The 19,518-nt window shown below is 34.9% G+C and overlaps 1 protein-coding gene and 1 non-coding gene across 5 annotated transcripts in view; one reads left to right on the top strand and one right to left on the bottom strand.

Moving 5' to 3' along the window:
- The window catches only part of FRS2 (fibroblast growth factor receptor substrate 2), a 117,470-nt gene that overhangs the window by 15,046 nt on the left and 82,906 nt on the right, over window positions 1–19,518 (bottom strand). For all 4 annotated transcript variants that reach the window (XM_074226120.1, XM_074226118.1, XM_074226119.1 and 1 more), the window contains 3 exons: window positions 7,766–7,860; window positions 5,893–5,984; window positions 486–672 (listed from right to left, as the gene is read on the bottom strand). In XM_074226120.1, the coding sequence (XP_074082221.1) occupies window positions 486–672; window positions 5,893–5,958 (253 nt within the window). In that variant the 5' untranslated portion in view covers window positions 5,959–5,984; window positions 7,766–7,860. The remainder of the gene's footprint in view (window positions 1–485; window positions 673–5,892; window positions 5,985–7,765; window positions 7,861–19,518) is intronic.
- Window positions 10,831–10,965, top strand: LOC141515600 (U4 spliceosomal RNA). The gene has a single exon (XR_012476367.1). It is a non-coding gene; the product is annotated as a U4 spliceosomal RNA (small nuclear RNA).

The raw sequence follows: 19,518 nt of genomic DNA, 5'->3' as shown, positions 1-19,518 counted from the left end.
TTGTAAATCTGGATCTTTATCCTATTGTCTATTTCCATCTTGAATTGCCAGTATTCAAATTTACTGAGTATTTCTTAACATGCCAGGAATGAATAGCAATGGGCATAAAAAAGATACCACTCAAATGCTGTGTGACATTAATTTATAAATAGAATTTAATTTATATTTGAGAATTCATTTAAGTTATGAATGTAATAGTACTCAAAAATGTCAAGTTTCATTCAAGACAACACTAAGATAAAATCAACGATCATTATTCAGAAAACTCTATCCATGTGTCACAGATCAATATTTTTTGAGGCTTCTGTCAGCAACATTCTTCAAGAAATTAAGAAAGTCAACTGCTTTTACCACAGTTGTATGGGGCCAGTAGGCACATTTTTTTATTTAAAATTACAAGTATTTATTGCTAAAAGGATACCAAATGACTTTTTTAAAAAAAAATAATTCAGGTTATTCTTGGAATAAGTAAACATCTCACATACCTTGTCCAGTCTGACACCTCCGGCCACTTTCAAAAGAGAAGAGATTTGAATCATAGCCATAGCGACGCAAACAAAGGTAATGCCATTTTACAGCATCTCGTTTACGGGTGTGTAAAATCAACTCTGTATCTGTCAGCTCCATTACGCCAGAACCCAGCTCATTGCCATCATCATCCACATTAATGACCTTTAAACAAGAAACACAACAAAGACTTCAGTTCATGAAGGAACAGCTAATAATAGTTAGCATTTATATAGCACTTACTATGGTTTGGGCCAGGCACTTACTAATTATTATTTTCCCAGTCTGTGTCCCACAGACACAGACACAGATACAAAGACACATCATATACACATCACACCCCCCCCCAAAATAGATACAGGTACATATTAAAGAGACACGCACACACATACACAGTCATAAAACACCCAGAGACATCACCTAGACAGACATGGATACACAAAGACACACATCATACACAGATAAACACAGACCCAGAAACACAGGCACACATCACACGCCCAGATAAGAGACACATCACACTCACAGACACACAGATGCAGACATACATAGACACATCACACAGATAAAGGCATGCAGTTTGCCAATTCAATAGAAGGAGAAGGTTCCAGTTGATTCATTCATTCTTTATTGTATGATTACTATGGGTATGGAACAGGATTCAATAATATAACTATAGGTAGTACTCTAGGGAGAGTATTATAAAAAGCTGGTCCTTACGCAGGGCTACAGGTATCTTAGAGATCATCTAATTCTGAGTTTATAACCCCACTAAGAAGCACAGGCCTGTAAATACAACATGCTAAGTTAAATAAAGTAAAGGAATGTGTGGCTAAATGTCAAATGTGGATTTTAGTGAGTGAACAGTACTAGTTATCAAAATCAAGAAAAACTAGAGCAGCCAGAAAGGACTCCAAGATGGTGGGACTTTGCTACTTGGTAGAACAGATAAAACTGAGATACATAGGAAAGGTAATAAGGTTGAGATATACAGGCAAGGTTAGTAAGGAAAGGCACTGGGGAAATTAGGCAGGTAAGGGTAGGGAGAGAGGAGACAGAATTATAGACTGACAAACAAATGACCAAAAAGTAAGAAAGGAGAAGCTGTGTTTGCTACAAGTAGAATCAAGTAAGAGGATATGGGTACAATGAATTGTTGACCTCAGAGAGGACAACAGACATATAATGAGTTCATTATATGAACCAGAGATTTTAATACAACTACAAGAATATGGCTTTATAAATCTTATCTAAGATTTGGTAGTGTAGATTCACAACTAAAGGATAGCAATGAAAGCATATATATTTCTCAAAAGAAATGGATTCAACAGAGGACAAGTGTAACAGGATATATTTAAAATATATTTTCTATATCTAAATCCATAAACTCATGAAAGAAAGCATGGTAGAGAGCAAAGAAGAATAAAAAGAAAAACAGCAGTAATTTCACTTTAAGAGAATATTAAACGGCCCAGGCAAAAGGAGGTTACAGATGACATTCTTGACTGACATGCAAAGAGGCAAACTGATGATGATAATACTAGAATTTTTTACACTGTTTTAAGGTCTTCAAAGTGTTTTACTTTTATTACTTACAAAATGACCTTGTGAGGGAAGTCCCATAAGTAGTATTATCCCACCCTACTTTATAGATAAGGAAATTGGAATTTCACAAAGAGGAAAAGATTTGACCATGGCCACACTGAAGTGTCAGGTTTCCTGACTAAAATACAGAAAAAGTGTGGCTACTCTGTCATAATTTTCACTCTCTGAGATAACTATCATGGCATGACGATGCTATATGGAGTAGAAGGGTCAGGATGTGTTTGGGCTCATGGAAAAAGGGAAAGGAATCTCAGTTAATCTGCATATTTATATGAAATTGCTCTTTACTAAAAAAAAACAAAGTATCTGAGGAAATTCTTGAATCTATTTTGTCAATCATTTCATTTCTATAAAATATTTTGTGAACAAAAAGGAGGGAAAAATCAGAAAAGGTAAAGTGATAGGAAACTCTGGAGAAAATGACCATGTCATTTTAGAGTTGATAAGTAACAAAGAAGGTCACATTGGGCATAGTTTAGCAAACCAACTAAGATTTTAAAAAGCTGATAAAAATGGCAGACATGATCCAATCAAATGGGACTTAAAATGGAGACCCAAAAGATATAGGAAGGTCTCAATCAATTAGTATTTAATTAAATATCTATTATGAATCAAGCATAGAGGACCAAAAAAAAAAAAAAACAAACCCACACCAAAAAACAAGAAATGTTCTTTGCCCAAGAGAAAGAGGCAAAGGAAACAAGTGAAGGGGAAGAATGTTATCACCTTTCCAGTCACCCTGTGAACTAAAGTCTATTATTATCTCTATTTTGCAGTTGAGGAAAATGAAACAAGACAAAGATTTAGTAATTTGTCTAGGATCTTCACACAGTATGTCTCTGAAGCTGGATTGGATTTTTCTGGCTCTAGGTCTAGTTATCATTTACAAAAAATATATAAAAAATAAAGACTAACTTTGGGGGAATTGGGGCAGCGGGAGGTCTTTAGATCATTTTGAAGGAAACTAGGGATTCTAAAGAGATGAAGCTGAAAAAGGACTACATTCCAGCACAAGAAGATAGCCTGCGCCAAGACCAGACAGCAGACATAATAGTATTCTATGTGAGAAACACGAAGGAGGATGGTGGAACTGTGCCAAAGAGGATAAGAAGGAAGGTAAATATATAATAATGCTGCAAACCAGGGTTGCAGTCAACTTGTAAAGGACTTCAAATGCAAATTAGAAGAGTTTGTCTCTGACACTAGAAATGACAGGGATCAGTGGAGACCCTGAAACAGATTGTACTTTAGAGAACTAATCAATCAGTATTTATTGTGCCACACCTGGTGCTGAATGCTAACAATTCAAAAGAAGGAAAAAGACAGCCATTCCCTGCCTCAAGGACCCTGTGATCTAATGGGGAAGACAATCTATACAATTAAGTCTAGACCAACCAAGTTCTACACAAGCTCAGTTGAAAATAATGAACACAGGGAAGGCATTGAAATAAAGAGGGGCTGGGAAGCTTCCAGGAAAAGATGAGCTTTTAGCTGGGATTAAAGGGGAGCCCAGGGGGTTGGGAGAGAGGGGGATAGGCAGTCAAGAGTAGAGCATGGGTGGGTGGCAGCCTGACAGAAGTGTTGGGTTCACAGTAGGAAAGGTAGTATAAATTATAATCTAAAAGGAGACTAAGTCTCAAAAACAAAATTTTAACAATGTAATCATAAAGTATACTAATAAGGAAGAAAAAGGGAAGGTAGCTAAAGAATCAATATGATTTCAAGGGAATAGTTTGATGCCCTCATATTTTTTTAAGGTTATATAAAAATGGGGGATGAGTCATATACTATATGACTAATATTAGAAAGTAATAAATAAACTATGGCTTGTGAAAAGTATTTTAAAAACTCAAAGGGGCTTTGGGAAAAAGAAAGGCTCACTAGGAGTAAGGAATAAATTAAGAAAGGGATAATTTCATTGTCTGAGGAAGATAGTGAAATCTCTACACATGATTTAAACCAAGTAGTTCTCATCTGGTATTGTGTTTATAGTAATGATTCAAATTACACAGCATTTTACAATTTATAAAGAACTTTACAAAGATACCACATGTACATCTATATGTTTTCTAGAACAAAAAAATGATCTTCAAGCTGTTCAGGGTCAAATAAAATTGCTTAAAGGGGATATGAACTCCAAAATAGATGAGGAAAAATACATGAAGTAGTTGGAGTTTTCAAGCATTCAAATTCTCAAGCCAAGTTTTATGACATAGCACAGACAGAGTTTCAGAAATGATCCCTAAACCACTATGTAAGCGCTAGAAAAACAGGCAAATGGTCTGATTTTCAAAAGAAGAAAAACAATTGATTGCATAATTTATAATGGACAATCTTGATGAAAATCCATGGAGAAATTCTAGAACAGATTAATAAATGAATTGGGAGCCCTTAAACAGGGAAGTAACCCACAAGGAAGGGGTATGGCTAAGCAAAGTCAATCGGTCAGTTAGGATTTATCAAATGTCTATCATGTGCCAGACATTATACTGAGAGGCAAAAGAGATCCTGACCTCCCAATCTCACAATTTAATGAAGTGAGAAAACAAGACAAAGATAAAGGATTTTATAACATCAAGAGTATCATGACTTTTTTTTTTTGCAAGGCAAATGGGGTTAAGTGGCTTGCCCAAGGCCACACAACTAGGTAATTATTAAGTGTCTGAGACTGGATTTGAACCCAGGTACTCCTGACTCCAAGGCTGGTGCTTTATCCACTACGCCACCTAGCTGCCCGTATCATGGCTTTAAAAAAAAAATAAGATAGTAACAATTAAAATACTGTTTTAGGAAATTTAATTTGATGGTTCCATGTAGGACAGATTGATGTGATGCTGGAGGCAGAGAATGGGTGACCAGACTACTGCCAGGGTGTGGTCAGAGTGCAGGGGCCACAATGATATCGACCCTGCAGAGTGAGAGGAAGGGTGGGCATAAGGGAAGCCAAGGGAGAGGAAAGAATTAACCACAATTTGATGTTTCTGTCCTGAGATAACGAAGAAACAGGGCCCTCCCCAAAAGCAGTGAAATCAAGATTAGAGAAGAAAGGAGAGAAGGGGAGAAAGGGCCTCAGAAAGGAGATGCTAAATTCAGTCTAAAGCATGTCAAGCTTGAGCTGAAAGAGGGATACCCATATGGCAATTCCAAGTAGGTAAAAGAAACACAAATCAATCAAGATCATTTATAATGTGGCACTGAAAAAACTCACCTAATAAACTAGAGCTCTTTTGGCTTAAAAAAAAAAAAAAGAATCCGAGCTCAAGATCTGCTTATGTTCCTTAAAACTTATTTATAAAACAAAGTTTTGGTATGAATGAATGTGTTTGTGAGAAAGTATATATGTGTGTGTGCAAATATACACAAACACACACACACACACACATATATATGCGATGTATGTACATGTATATATAGACTTGTTTTATAATTTAAGAACACATTCCCAGAGCACCCCCCCCCGTTCCTAAAAGAGATTTTAATACATGGACTGATCCATTTGGATAAATGCTTGTACTTGAGGACTTCTTCAAATCTTCAAATATTTTTTCTTCTTTCTATTATCAACTCCCTTTTTAATATGTTGGCTCTAATTAACTCTAGGTTAATAGACCTGATAACTAAGTTGAAAAATGACTGGGCTCTGAGTAAAGGTTCTCCATCCAAAGATATGTTTTTTTTATTCACTTTCAGGTTCCCATAAGGTTAATCTTGCTAAATATATGACTTCTAGCTATTATTGCATAAATAAAATTTATAATTATGGTTAAAAATTTTACTTACTTTAAATTTGCTTCGATGATTATCTGGGACAGTTTCTTTATCTGGACAGCTACAACAGCTACCCATGACTTCTTTAGAAGACCATGTGATCTCTATACAAAAAGATGATTTACAGAATAATTACAATTTTAAAATTCAGAAAGTTTGTACATGTGATGAAGTATCTTCATTACATTTTACTCATTGTGAAAATATCTAAAAACAAGTGTCAACCAAGTAATAAAAACCAGTGAAATACAATCATTTCTGAAACCAAGTTTATACATGAGGGATTTTGCCAGAACGAACTAATTTTTTCTATAAAATCCTTTCCCACAGATATAGGTGACAGTCAATTCCCAAATTATATCAAGTGTCAGCACCTCACTGACAGATGGAGGAATGATTTATTGGAATAGGATGAAGTTCAAAAGAGGAAAGTGCAAGTGTTTATAATCAGGGATAAAAAACTGACTAAAGAGAACACAAACAATACACTAAGATATGATAAGGAAAAATAGCTATTGACATTTCCATAGCTTTATAATATGTTTTCCTTATAAACACTTGTATTGTCAGGTAATACAAGTATTATTATGATCCCCATTTTACAGAAAGGATGAGGGAAATGAGGTGCACAGTTAAATGCTTTGCTTATGATTCATTTTATAGATATAAATATCAGAGTTATAAGATCTGAACCCAGATCTCTAGATCCAGGTCCAAGGTACATTATGCTCTCTCATGCTATACAATTCATACAATTTTAGAGTTAGGGAACCAATGCAATACCAGATATTTAGTGTGCTCTCTATAACAATTGTGCTGCACTTGTTGCTTCCAGTCTTGGGCTGGTCTTGACTGGTCAAAATCTTTGGATGACTGCATGTGAGCCAACTTATTAGAAAGTATTTCAATAGTATAATGTGATGTTGAAAGTTCTAGGTAGATCATTTTCGAGGCTGGGCTACAAAATTCCTGAAAGATACAATCTTCTTTTTTGTATTCAGGTTTGTATATGGAAATGATCTTTTTCTCCTGATGTTTATGTTCAGAGTTTGGGGAAAAAAGACAACTTGAAAGTAACTGATATGTTAGAAATTTAATAATCTTAAACTACAATATGAAGAAAGACATATTGGTGGCATGACTAATGTGGAAATATGTTTAATATGATTGTCCATCCATAACCCATATTGGATTGCTTACTATCTTTGGGAAGGGGGAATAAAAGAGAGGGCAAAATATTTGAAACTCAAAAACTTACAAAAATGAATGTTGAAATCTATATTTACATATAACTGGAAAAAAATACTATCAAATTCAAAAAAATTTTTAAAGACATTGGTACAAGCAAATACCAAATACAAATTCTACTATGTAAGTTGCCACCAGCAGAGGGCTCTCAAACTCTTTTTCAGAAGTAGAAGAAAATTCTTACATCTGTCACTTCCTCATAATTAGAAATGTAGTTCACAAATTTAAGACTATAAAGTCCTATCATGAAGTTACACCAAGGTTACGTACTTTATTAGTTCAAGGGAGGTGGGGGAAGATGGGAGTAGGGGTAGTTGGAAAATGCTACCATCCTCTTCCCCAATCACATTTCAGTCCACCAAAGTACCATTTGGGGAATCTTTACTTCGCTAAACACACTATAGAAAATGTACATAGCTTCTCTCTCTTGCCACTAACTCCCACCATAGACTTAACCAAAAGAATGTCATAAGCTAGGTAGTTTTATTACAGTAAATACTGTGATAACAATTAAGAAGATATATGGCATTTTTGAAAAATTAGTCTAAATGGTAGTTGCATTCAAGAAATAAGTCTAAATTAAATACTTTAATCAGAAGTCATTAAAAAAAAGCAAAATAACAAACCTTCAACTTACCTAGATCTGGCCATTAATATGCTTAACCTCTGCTGCAACATCAGGACTTTAATCATACTTCAAAATACCATGCTTTCTTTGCTCGTTTACACAACCTAGAAATATTAAAAGTAAGAGATGTCAAAATTTTCTTTAAAATAATTTGACAATATTGGGAGCTCTAGTCTTAATTATATTCCAGTTCAAAGCGTCAAAATACCGAAGGGAAAATAATGTGTGAGTGACTGAGGACTTAAGTTATTCTTCATTTGCCACATGGGTCTTGAGTCTTTGGATGTTAAGTTACTACAGATAAAATAAAATTTGTAAATAACCACTACAAATTTCCCTAGCCTAGACATACTTCCTCACATCAAATGGAAGCAAAAACTTTGAGAACACTAGACTAGATCATCTCTTTAGAGTTCCTTGACTACTTTAGGTTCCAACAGCTCTGACCTGGACTGCTATGACAGATCAATTTTTCAGCTACCATCCTCTCTTCCCCAAATTCACAATCATCAATGTGTTAGTTGTAAAGCACATCTTTTCCCCACTTGTCCACTCATGGACACACAATCTCAATCTCTCTCTCTCTCTCTCTCTCTCTCTCTCTCTCTCTCTCTCTCTCTCTCTCTCTCTCTCTCTCTCCCCCCCCCCCCCCCCCATTTCAATCAAACTTTCATACTAGCTCTTTCTCTAAGCATCTCCCTGATACTTAGAAATGTTTTTTTCAGCCTCTTAACACTGCCAATTTCCCTCAGAGTTCAGGTCAAATACCATCCCTCTATGAGACTGGTCATTCCTGATCTTTCCAGCTGCTTCTCCCCTCTAAAATTTTTTTTTATTCTCTATTCATTGATAAAACATGCTTCCATTGGTAAAATGTAAGATCCTTGAGAACTCCCTGAGTTCCATATTTATCTGTCTTGAAAACAAATTCTGTACCTTGTTTTAGGAAAACTTGGCGAGCCTGAATAAAACAGATTTTGTTCCTAAGACTCCCAGGAAAGGTCTCCCATTTGACTGAAAAAGTAAAGGTCACCATTCATTGGAAGTTCTCCCTTCTCTCCTATTCTACATTTCATTATCCCTCCACATGCTTTCCTTGACCTTTGTCCCAATCTTTGAGAAAAAGGAGTTCCTGGAGTACATGTTTTTTCTCCCTTCCTGTCTCTACTGTGCCTTCTGACTCATCTTTAATTTCTTATCAAAGTTCCTTCTCATCACCCTAAAAAATGTCCCCAGGTTTTTTCTCATCCTTACAAACAAATCTTTACTCAACAATGTTCTAAATTTAAAATCATTCCTCTCTTTCAATTCTCTTTTGCAGTTTGGTTTTCCATCTTCTAATTTTTCAGTCTCTTGGTTTATGGCTTCTGTTTCAACCACTTGACTTTCCAGTTACCAATGTTCTTTTAATATATAGGTCCTTTTCCTCTTTCTTTGATCTCTGAGGGTAGAGGTTTAGGAGTAGTATTACTGGATCAAAGAATATGCATAGATTAGTAACTTTTTGAGCAATTACAAATTGCTTTTCAGACTGGCTGGACTAATTCATAACACTACCAACACTGCATTAATGGTGGCCATTAAAGCCCCTAATGACATTTGTCTTGTTCTTTTTTGTCAATTAATCTGATAAGTATAAGGCAGAACCTCAGAAGTAACTTAATCTGAATTTCTCTAATTATTAGTCATTTGATGTGTTTTCTTTATTTGGCTTCTGATAAGAAGCTCCTCAAAAACTGCCTTTTCATATTCTCTGACCACTTATTAATTGGGTACAGTTCTTACTGTGTAGGATAAAAATCCACTTAAAAAATAGAGACTCCTCTAAGCAAAAAAAAAAAAAAAAGGTTTTTTGACTTTTCTTGAGAAAAGGGCATACATACCTCCAAGTCTCACGAAGGTAGTGAAGATAAAGGAGCTGCCCCGAATTGATAGTCAAGCAAGATTAAGGTCTAACATGATCCCCTCCTCCTCCCTATCTTCCCCCTTTTATAACTCATTGGTTAGTCTTCAGAGTTACATTCTACTTGTGAAAATCTACCCCAGCCATCAAGAAAAGAATGAAAGATTTTTATAAAATATTACCTCACCATCCAGATGTTGAGAATAACCTTCAGGATCATAAGTATCTTATTGAAGTAAAGTAACTTGTCTTGGAACACAGGGTCTAGAATAGTCTACTTATCATCAAACAAGGAGTCTTATGAGTTTCTTTGCAATGCAAGGTTTTTCAGTAAAAGTAGTCTTATCAAAAGTTAGGAGAGTGAGACACCTGTTTGGAATACAAGGGGCTTTCTTCTAGAAATAGTTGAATAATAGTTTGTTCCTTCTTTAATACTTCTTAACACTGAGAGGACTTCACTAGGAATATTAAACCTGAAATGGGAATATTCCACTCATTACTCTTCTAAATTTGAATCAGTTCCTTATGTTGAAAATCAGGCCTGCATTAAGTCACTTAATAGGCAGGTGTTTTTATAAGTGCTAAAGATACCAGGAAAGGCAAAAGCCATTCCTGTCTCCAACTGCTCCCATTCTGATGAGAAAAACAGGTAAATAACTGTAACTGTACTCATAACAAGATAGAACCAGGATACATGAGTTTTCCTATTTATTTCTTCTTATCATATCAATTTTAAACATTTAGTTCAATTTTCTTTTAATCCCACATGCATTTTTCACCATTGTCTTGTCTACACTTCCGATTGCTAGCTCTAATTTTTTTGGAGTTTACTGAAGGATAAACGATTTTGCTTCCATCTCTTTATTTTTGGTAACTGTGCAAATCTTAAAAATTTGAAGTGTGCTAGTTTTAAATATGAAAGCTCATCCCACTTGTGTTAATAGTTATGAGTATTAATTTTCCTTCAACCTATTCCTTTTTCCTTTCTTTCATTTTTATATATTATGTTGTTAATATAAACTAATACATTACATTAATGTTAATGGTGGCTATAATAATATTATAGGTGCCTATAATAAATATAACAATAACAATAGCTGGCATTTATTTAGTACTTTATGGTTTGCAAAAACGCTTTCCGAGTATTTCCTCATTTTATCCTCACAGCCTTAGCTTTGCACAGTGGCAGTATTGTAGCCAATGAAGTCTATCCGAGGCACGATTACTGCTAATTGAAAACTTATCCTCACAGCTACCTAGGGAGATTGAAGCCAGTGTCTCCAACTCCATTTTTTCCTCATTAGAAAACACCCTCCTATTATGGAACCGTAGGCAACTTTTCTATATATCAGTAAGGTGACAATAATAAATCTTGCCCTGCTTATTTCACAAAATTGTTGTGAAGATAAAATACTTGATATGAATTTTCCTTAAAAATAAAAATCATTTTACAAATATAACATTATTATTGTAAGAACTAAATAATATTACAAAAATGAATTTCAATCCTCTTCCTTACTACTGTGCAAACCTTGGAAAAATCATTTCACCATTCTGGTCCCACTTCTTCATCTGGATGTAATACAATGACTCTCAAAAATGCAAAGCAAAGAGGAAAGGAGCTTATATGTTCTATCTCAAAGGAAAATACCAAATTCCATTAAGATCCTTCAGTTTGTTCAAAATAAGCTCAGTTCAATTATATATTTTGATATACATGTTGATCTGTGTCACTACCAGCAATATAACAGGTTTTTTTTTTTAGTACAGTAGGATAAAACGAACTGCATAAGACTACATCTGTGATTTCATTAGAATAGAGAACTCTCAAGGGAAAGGAGCTCCTCCCACTGCAGATGAGTATCTTCTTAACTTATAATCTTAGAGCTGTCTAGTGTGCTTAAGATTTAGAACCTTTCTTGCCCAGGGTCACAAAGCAGATATCGCACTTGAACCTTGGTGATCATATTCAAAGTTTCAATTCAATAAACATTTATTAAGCACTTATTATGTGTCTATGCTAAAGGCTGGAGAAACAAATAAGAAATATAAAGATAGTTCTTGTTCTCAAGAAACTTACAATCTAATGGGAGAAGACAAAATACAAAAGGAAGCTGAAAAGTCATGGAAGGAAAGGTCTCCAGCACCAGAGCAAGGCAACGGAGCAATCATATCCAGGGAGTGAAACTGGGAGGGAGGGGTTTGAGGAGTTTTTTGCTCTGCCAATAAGAGCAATCAGAGGGACAGAGGATAATGAGGGCAACAAGGAGGTGGGAGTTTCAAAGCTCATATAATCATGTAATTTTCCTGGAAGCATGGCAATGGTGGAGTTGAATCCAAGGAGTGAAGCTGGTTGAGAAAAAGTTCCTGGCTCCAAAGTCAGTTCTCTTATCTGCTACTCCACAATACCACTCTTACAGAGAACACGGGTATTAAATAAGAGTTGGGATTTCAATCCAGTCCCACCCTTTGACTGATTTTTCTATCTCAAATTATTCTGCTACAATATTCTGGGAATAACAATCTTTGGGAGTAGAGCTTTCCATATACTGTCCAACATGATTGATGTGCTGAGTTACTTTCTCCCTAACCCTTTTGTCAACTGGTTGTAAGATTCTTTGAGGGCAGTGAGTCTTTTTTTTTTTTTTTTTTTTTCTTTGAATCTCCAATGCTTAACAAGCAGAACGAGTTAAAAGATTTGTCTGGAGGGGCAGCTAGGTGGCAAATGGACAGAGCATGGCCCTGGAGTCAGGGGGACCCGAGTTCAAATACAGTCTCAGACACTTAATAATTACCTAGCTGTGTGACTATGGGCAAGTCACTTAACCCCATTGCCTTGCCAAATGAAACAAAACAAAACAAAATAAAAAAGACTTGTTTACAGTCAGACAGATAAAAAATTTCAATTCTTTATGTGTACATATATTTATGAATGTTTAAATGTTCTACTAATTTAAACCTGCAGTTCTATTAAATGATTCTAGATGCTCTTTCTCCTTCTAAGTTTGCCACCAATCTGCTTAAGAAGAGTTTTAAGTTTGTCTGCATTAGCTCAACTCTCAAAGGAAAAAATTGTTTTCTACTTTAGTGATACTGAAAGAATTACTAATGCAGTCTAAAATTTCAAATAGATCTGACTGACTATGCTCTTTTGGAGTCAACAATTCTAAGTGTGAATCCCAGCATCACCAATTTTCATGTACAAGATTAGGTAAGTCACTCAATTGTTATGGGTCTCATTTTTCTCAACCTATATAATGAAGATATTTGAATAAAATCTTGCTATGTTTCTTTTCAGTTCTAAGTCTATAAATTGTTGTCCCAGTTTAATCTAACAATAAAAATTCCCTTTAAATATTTTTGTGGGCCCTAACAGAAACAATCAAAACACATCCAAATTACTTAAGTTAATTCTTAGAGAAATAATAGCTTAACAGTTTACAAAATAATTTCCCCACATCCACTCTGAAAGATAACATAATTTCTTCCCATTTAACATGAGGAAACTAAGACTAGGACTTTCCTAAAGTCTCACAACTTGTGAGTATCAGATAAAAAAAATTTTAAAGCCTTGAGCCCAGATCTTCTGCCTCCAAATATGGCACCCTTCACGCAAATTTCTAAGCAGAGAACATAGTATAAAACAGTTTTAAAAGGATAGGAAAAACGTCACTTCCACTGGAAAAGGAAGAGAGAATTTAAACATGCAGAATCTAATAATGAAAACTGGAAAACTGGAACATTGCTAATTCACTTGAGAAAGAGAATTTTATGATGGAGAATGCTGTGGCATTAATTAATCCCAAGAGTGAGGCACTGCCTTCCTCAACCTCTCTTCTCTTCCTTCATTCCTCTTTACAGGTTGCAGTCTTTCCACTTTCTCTAAAAGGGCTGAGCTAAGCACTTGACAAAGATCACCTCCTTTGATACAATATTTCTGGGAGGGCGGGGCTCTCATCTCCATTTTAAAAGGAAATTGAGACCAATATGGCTGACCAATAAAGTCAAACTTTCACTCAAAGGCTGAACACTATCCCTTGTACTGCCTATTCAATTTTTTTTCAGTCTTCTGTATTTGGAAATTTTTATGTTATGGATGACTATCAGATTCTTGATCAGCTGTCCATAAACATATATTAAGTTCTTACTATATACATCTTAGATACTGTCCTAAACATGGGGGGATACGAGAAGGGGCAAAAAAAAAGTTTCTACCCTCAAGGAGCTCACAATGTAATGGGGGAAATAAAGCAACAAATATGTACAAGAAGCTAAGTACAGGATAAATAGGAAATAAGAGCACAAAAACAGAGTTAAGAATTAAGCAAAATAGGGGTGGCTAGATGACACAGTGGATAGAGCACCGGCCCTGGAGTCAGGACTACCTGAGTTCAAATCCAGTCTCAGACACTTAATAATTACCTAGCTGTGTGGCCCTGGGCAAGCCACTTAACCCCACTGCCTTGCAAAAAGAAAAAAAAAGCAAATTAATTAAATGCTTCTTTGAATGGGAAAACGGGTTGAGGTGAGGGAGTAAAGAATCTGTCTCCATTAGATAAATGTTCAAGGGGTATATAGTCAATTTTCAACGTAAGAAATCTATATCATCAGGAACCATATAAAAAAATCCAATCACTAATAAAAACTGCTATACTTAATTATTAATTCTAATAATTATAATTCTAAAGTTATACCTCATACCACCCGATCTGAAAGGAAGATAAAAAAGGAATATTTTTGCACAATATAGCGTCCATTAGATTGTAAGCTCCTTGAAGGCAAGGGTAGTCTTTTTTTTTTTTACATATCCTCAATTGGGGATGGAGCACAATGTCTGGCACATAGTAGAAGCTTATTAAATGTTTATTAATTGTCTGATAGACATGTATTTGATAAGTATCTTTCCTTTGTCTCTGATTTCTTTGGTGCATAGGATGGAAATTTAGAAAGCATATTTATCAAATTTAAACATGATAAAACTAAAAACAGCACTAGATGATAATCAGGTTTCAGAGAGATTCTACAGGTTAAGATGATAAACTAAAAACAATGAGATGAAATCTAGCAAGGATAAATGGAAAGGTTGACAATTAGGTTCAATAACTTGACTGTGATATGGGAGATTTGTACATGTTAAAAAAAAGACCCACAAATTCTAATACAGTACAAACTGAATATGTCAATACTATTGCCATGGTAGCTAAAATAGTTGAGATAATCTTAGGTTAAAAAAATATAAGGCCCAGATGTATCATTTTCAAAGAAAGATTTTATTTATTTTGAGTTTTACAATCCCCCCCATTCTTGCTTCCCTCCCCCCACCCCCACAGAAGGCATTCTGTTAATGTTTACATTGGTTCCATGTTATACATTGAACTCAGTTGAATGTGATGACAGAAAAATCATATACTTAAGGAAGAAATATAAAGTATGAGATAGTAAAATTACATTATAATATAATGCTTTTTTCCCCTAATTTGACAGTAAATAGTCTTTGGTCTTTGTTCAAAGTACATAATTCTTTTTCCGGATACAGATGATATTCTCTACTACAGACAGCTCAAAATTGTCCCTGGCTGTTGCACTGATGGAATGAGCAAATCCATCAAGGTTGATCCTCGCCCCTATGTTGATGTTGGGGTATACAATGTTTTTCTGGTTCTGCTCATCTCATTCAGCATCAGTTCATGCAAATCTCTCCAGGCTTCCCTGAATTCCTATCCCTCCTGGTTTCTAATAGAACAATAGTGTTCATGAGATATACCAGTTTGTTAAGCCATTTCCCCAATTGAAAGACATTCCCTTAATTTCCAATTTTTTACCACCACAAATAAGGCTGCTATATTTTTGTACAAGTGATGTTTTTACCCTTTTTATCACCTCTTCAGGGTATAGACCCAGTAGTGGTATTGCTGGATCAAAGGGTATGCACATTTTTGTTGCCCTTTGGGCATAATCCCAAATTGCTCTCCAGAAAGGTTGGATGAGTTCACAGTTCCACCAACAATGTATTAGTGTCCCAGATTTCCTGCATCCCTTCCAACATTGATCATTGTCCTTTCTGATCATATTGGCCAGCCAGATGTATCATTTTCTATTTCCATAACAGTAAGAACTGAGTAGGGTGGCCATCACCACAAACCTCTAAATTTCATGGCTAAAAGCTCAAGGTGAGAATGCAAGTCAAGACCTGACCAAGAGCATTTTTCCAAGTGTGATCAATTCCAATTCCAACTGTCAAATTAAAAAAACAAAAACAAAAAAACAAAAACAAAACTTAGTCTCTTTATCTGGGCCCAGGCTGGAAGTGTAGGGATTATTCACAGGTCTGGTCCCACAAATGAATCATATTAGCTTTAACCTAACTTCCAAGTAGGTTTGGTCTTTGCCTTTCCTTAGGTTACTTGGCAGGTCCAATCAATTCCCAGGCCTTACCATACTGATATCAAACTTAGTGCAAATACCAGATTGGCATCAACTATTGAAGCTTAGAATTCCTGAGCTCAAGAAACTGGCCAGTCTCAGACTCCTCATAATTGGTATTACAGGTATGAGCAACCACTCCATATTAAATATCACATTTTAGGAGGGACCTTGGCAAACTAGAATTCACCCAAATGAAGACAACAAGATGATTAAAAGTGCATGTTTGTCATATGAGAACTGTAGAGAAGAGAAGATTCTTGAGAGATAAAGGATGAGAGTGGGGGAGGTGAAGGGAGATACAATTACCATTTTCAAATATCTGAAAAGCTTTTATCTGGAAGCAAAACAGTCTCTTAGCACAATAAGGCAAAAATGAGGCCAAGGCTACTTCCCTAGATATCATTTTATATTTCCTATAACTTTTTAATAACTAGAATAATTAAAATATCAAAAAAATGATGTCAGTATAAGTTAACACAAGTATCACAGTATTATGAAGTTTGGAAAACACTTTCATCACATGTATAAAGCAGTCTAAGTCCTATTATCCCCATTTAACTGAAGAGGAAACAAGTATCAGAGAGGTTAGGCAGCTTGCCATGATCACATAGCTAATAAGTATCTACAGCAGAATTCATTCAGACCCAGATGTCCAAACTCCAAGTTTAATACTCTATTTCCTACACCATCACACTTCTAAAATTTGTTGCTAACTTTAAGAATCTATAATTAATTTTAATTTTAAGCACCAACTATTAAAATCTAAACTGTTTTTCACTAAAAGGGAAAAGGATAAGCGTTTAACAACTTAAGGAAATAAATACTTTGTGACGTTTTCCCCTTCAACAGTATCCAATTAAAACAACAAGAAATTAGTCATTTTTCTTAAACCTTTTTAATAGTAAAGAATTTCAAAAGAACTGATCTTGAGTCTTTCCAATTGTTTAAGTGATTTTTTCAACAGTCTACTGTAAAAATTTATTCAATTATGAATTAGAAGCATATCCTTTAAAAATATATAGTACATGCTTCACATCATTTCTGATAAACAATTTATCAGAATTTATATGATATTTAGTTATAAATGAAATGTCTCCTATATTTTAGTCTGCCCATAAATTCCTAAAGTTGCAAGGACTTTATTTGGAAAAACATGTTAAGTCATTCAAGCTAATAAAAATTTTACTGCAGAACAACCCCAATTCATATTAATCAGCATTCTGGGACTTAATTACAACTCTGCTATTGAACAAACAAAATAATCTTCAAATGTCAATTAAATAATTGCTAAATTACTGATGACAGCAAATAATAAAAAAACAGATTAATTATGTATAATGTATCAAAGTATTATGCACAGCCAGAGCCACCTCATAAGGGACTTTTTTGGGGGAAGGGTTGGGTATCAGGATTAAGTGGTTTGCCCTGAATCACAGATTTAATAACACTTCAGTGATGTTTAAAAAAAAATCTCATATACAAAATAAAATCCTCTCACCTATACAACCACCAAATCCTCTTTAATTTTGAAATATAGTTTTCTTATAGTGGCAGGTTTCTCAGGAATTCTTGAGTCATTCTTGAAGGTTGACTTTAGGAAACAAGAATTAAAAGAAGTTCCCCCCAAAATATCTCAAATTCTTTCTCTTTGACAGCTGTTAACTCATTAAGTCTTTTAGGAAGGATATTCTCTAAGTCCTTTCTGTACTTCACACAATCTCTCTAACTGAATCCAGAAGATAAACTGTCCTTCTCCCAAGATTCTAATCCCTATTTCATGGTAATAATAATTATTAATATTTATACAGCACTTTAATCTTGCAAAATGTTTTACTTATCTCATTTCATCAGTAACAATATCTATCTGAAAGGCTATCCAAAAAAATAACTACTGTAATAGGTTTTTAAATTGTACCTAGACTTGGGGGTGGCTAAGTGGCGCAGTGGATAGAGCACTGCACCTGGAGTCAGGAGTACCTGAGTTCAAATCTAGCCTCAGACATTTAATAATTACCTAGCTGTGTGGCCTTGGGCAAGCCACTTAACCCCATTGCCTTGCAAAAAAAAAAATTCTACCTAGACTCGAGTCTTCTTCCCAACTGCCTACTGGATATCATCATTTGAAGTCCTCACAAATAAGGGGAACTTAACTTGTTGAAAATCAAATTCATCTTTTCCTAATAAAAGCATTTAGCCCATTCTCTATTTTGACTGAATTTTCATTCTGCACAGTCATAGTGTCCCATTCATCTCCACTTGTCAGCTTTCATTACAAAGCCCTGTTCTCCTGTTAAGTTTTATTTTCCTGTCTCAGAATATGCCCCCCTTCTCCAATCTATTGTTCCTGTTGTCCCTCAAATAATCTTTCAAATGCCTCCAATGACATCATTCCTCTCTGAACACTTTAAGTTTTTCTCCATTATCTTGAAAATTAGTAACTGTCTGACAGATTCCAGCATTCAAAACCTTCCATAATCTAACTCCACTCTATCTTTTCAGGTGTACCTCACACTATTTACCTTCAAATATTCAACATCACACCCCAAACTGTACTACTTTCCATGTCCTATTCCTGCCACCCTGCCAGACCTTTGATCACATCCTGTCCTATGCTGACAATAGATTTATTCCCCTTATCTCTTCCTAACCTCCATCTAGGTCTGTTGACTTCCATCAAAGCTGAACTCAGCCAACTCTCCCACAGAGACTTCTGAAATGTTATTTAATTCTCCCTTTATTTCCTCCCAAAACATCAAATTTCTCATAGTGACTAAAATTTTCCTTTGCACACTCAACGTTTTCTAAATTATTTGTGAACCAATTTCTCCATGAGAAGGAGATATACACACATACACAAATACATAAAATCTTTATATACTCAAAACTTAGCACAGTATATTGGAATATAGTGCTTTATTATTTGCCCAACTTTACTTAATTAAAACAAATGATTAAACTATAATTAATTAGATTTGATCAATCAGATTCAAGTCTAAAATAAGTCACAGGCACTAATGAACCAACAGGAACAATAATCCATTGAATAAGAGACATGATCCTGAGACATGAAATTTACATCACTTCCTAAAGTTACTGCAAATTTTTGTGGATCCAGAAATTCCAGTTAACCCAGGGCTCCTTACTGGACCTCTGAACTCATCACTCAATGATTTACTTTTTATTTTTTCTTTAAAGGTTATATAAAATAACACTTCTGCTCAAAATTAGTCACATATCTGAATGCTTCATATCATGAAGATCTGAAAAGTTCTTGCCATATATTACTTAAACATTAAAGATTCAACTAACAGAACTCTCTCAATTAAAGAAAGAACGTTTATGCGTAAAAGTGCAGAACAAAAACAATACTTGGGCAAATTGCTGTGACAACAGACCACATCAGAATGAATTTAAACCAAAGAATGGGGTCCAC

This window comes from Macrotis lagotis, chromosome 2 (assembly GCF_037893015.1).
Source record: "Macrotis lagotis isolate mMagLag1 chromosome 2, bilby.v1.9.chrom.fasta, whole genome shotgun sequence".
NCBI lineage: Eukaryota > Metazoa > Chordata > Mammalia > Peramelemorphia > Peramelidae > Macrotis > Macrotis lagotis.
The sequence above is the reverse complement of the archived record's forward strand: the minus strand, read 5'-3'. Positions and strand labels throughout refer to the sequence as shown.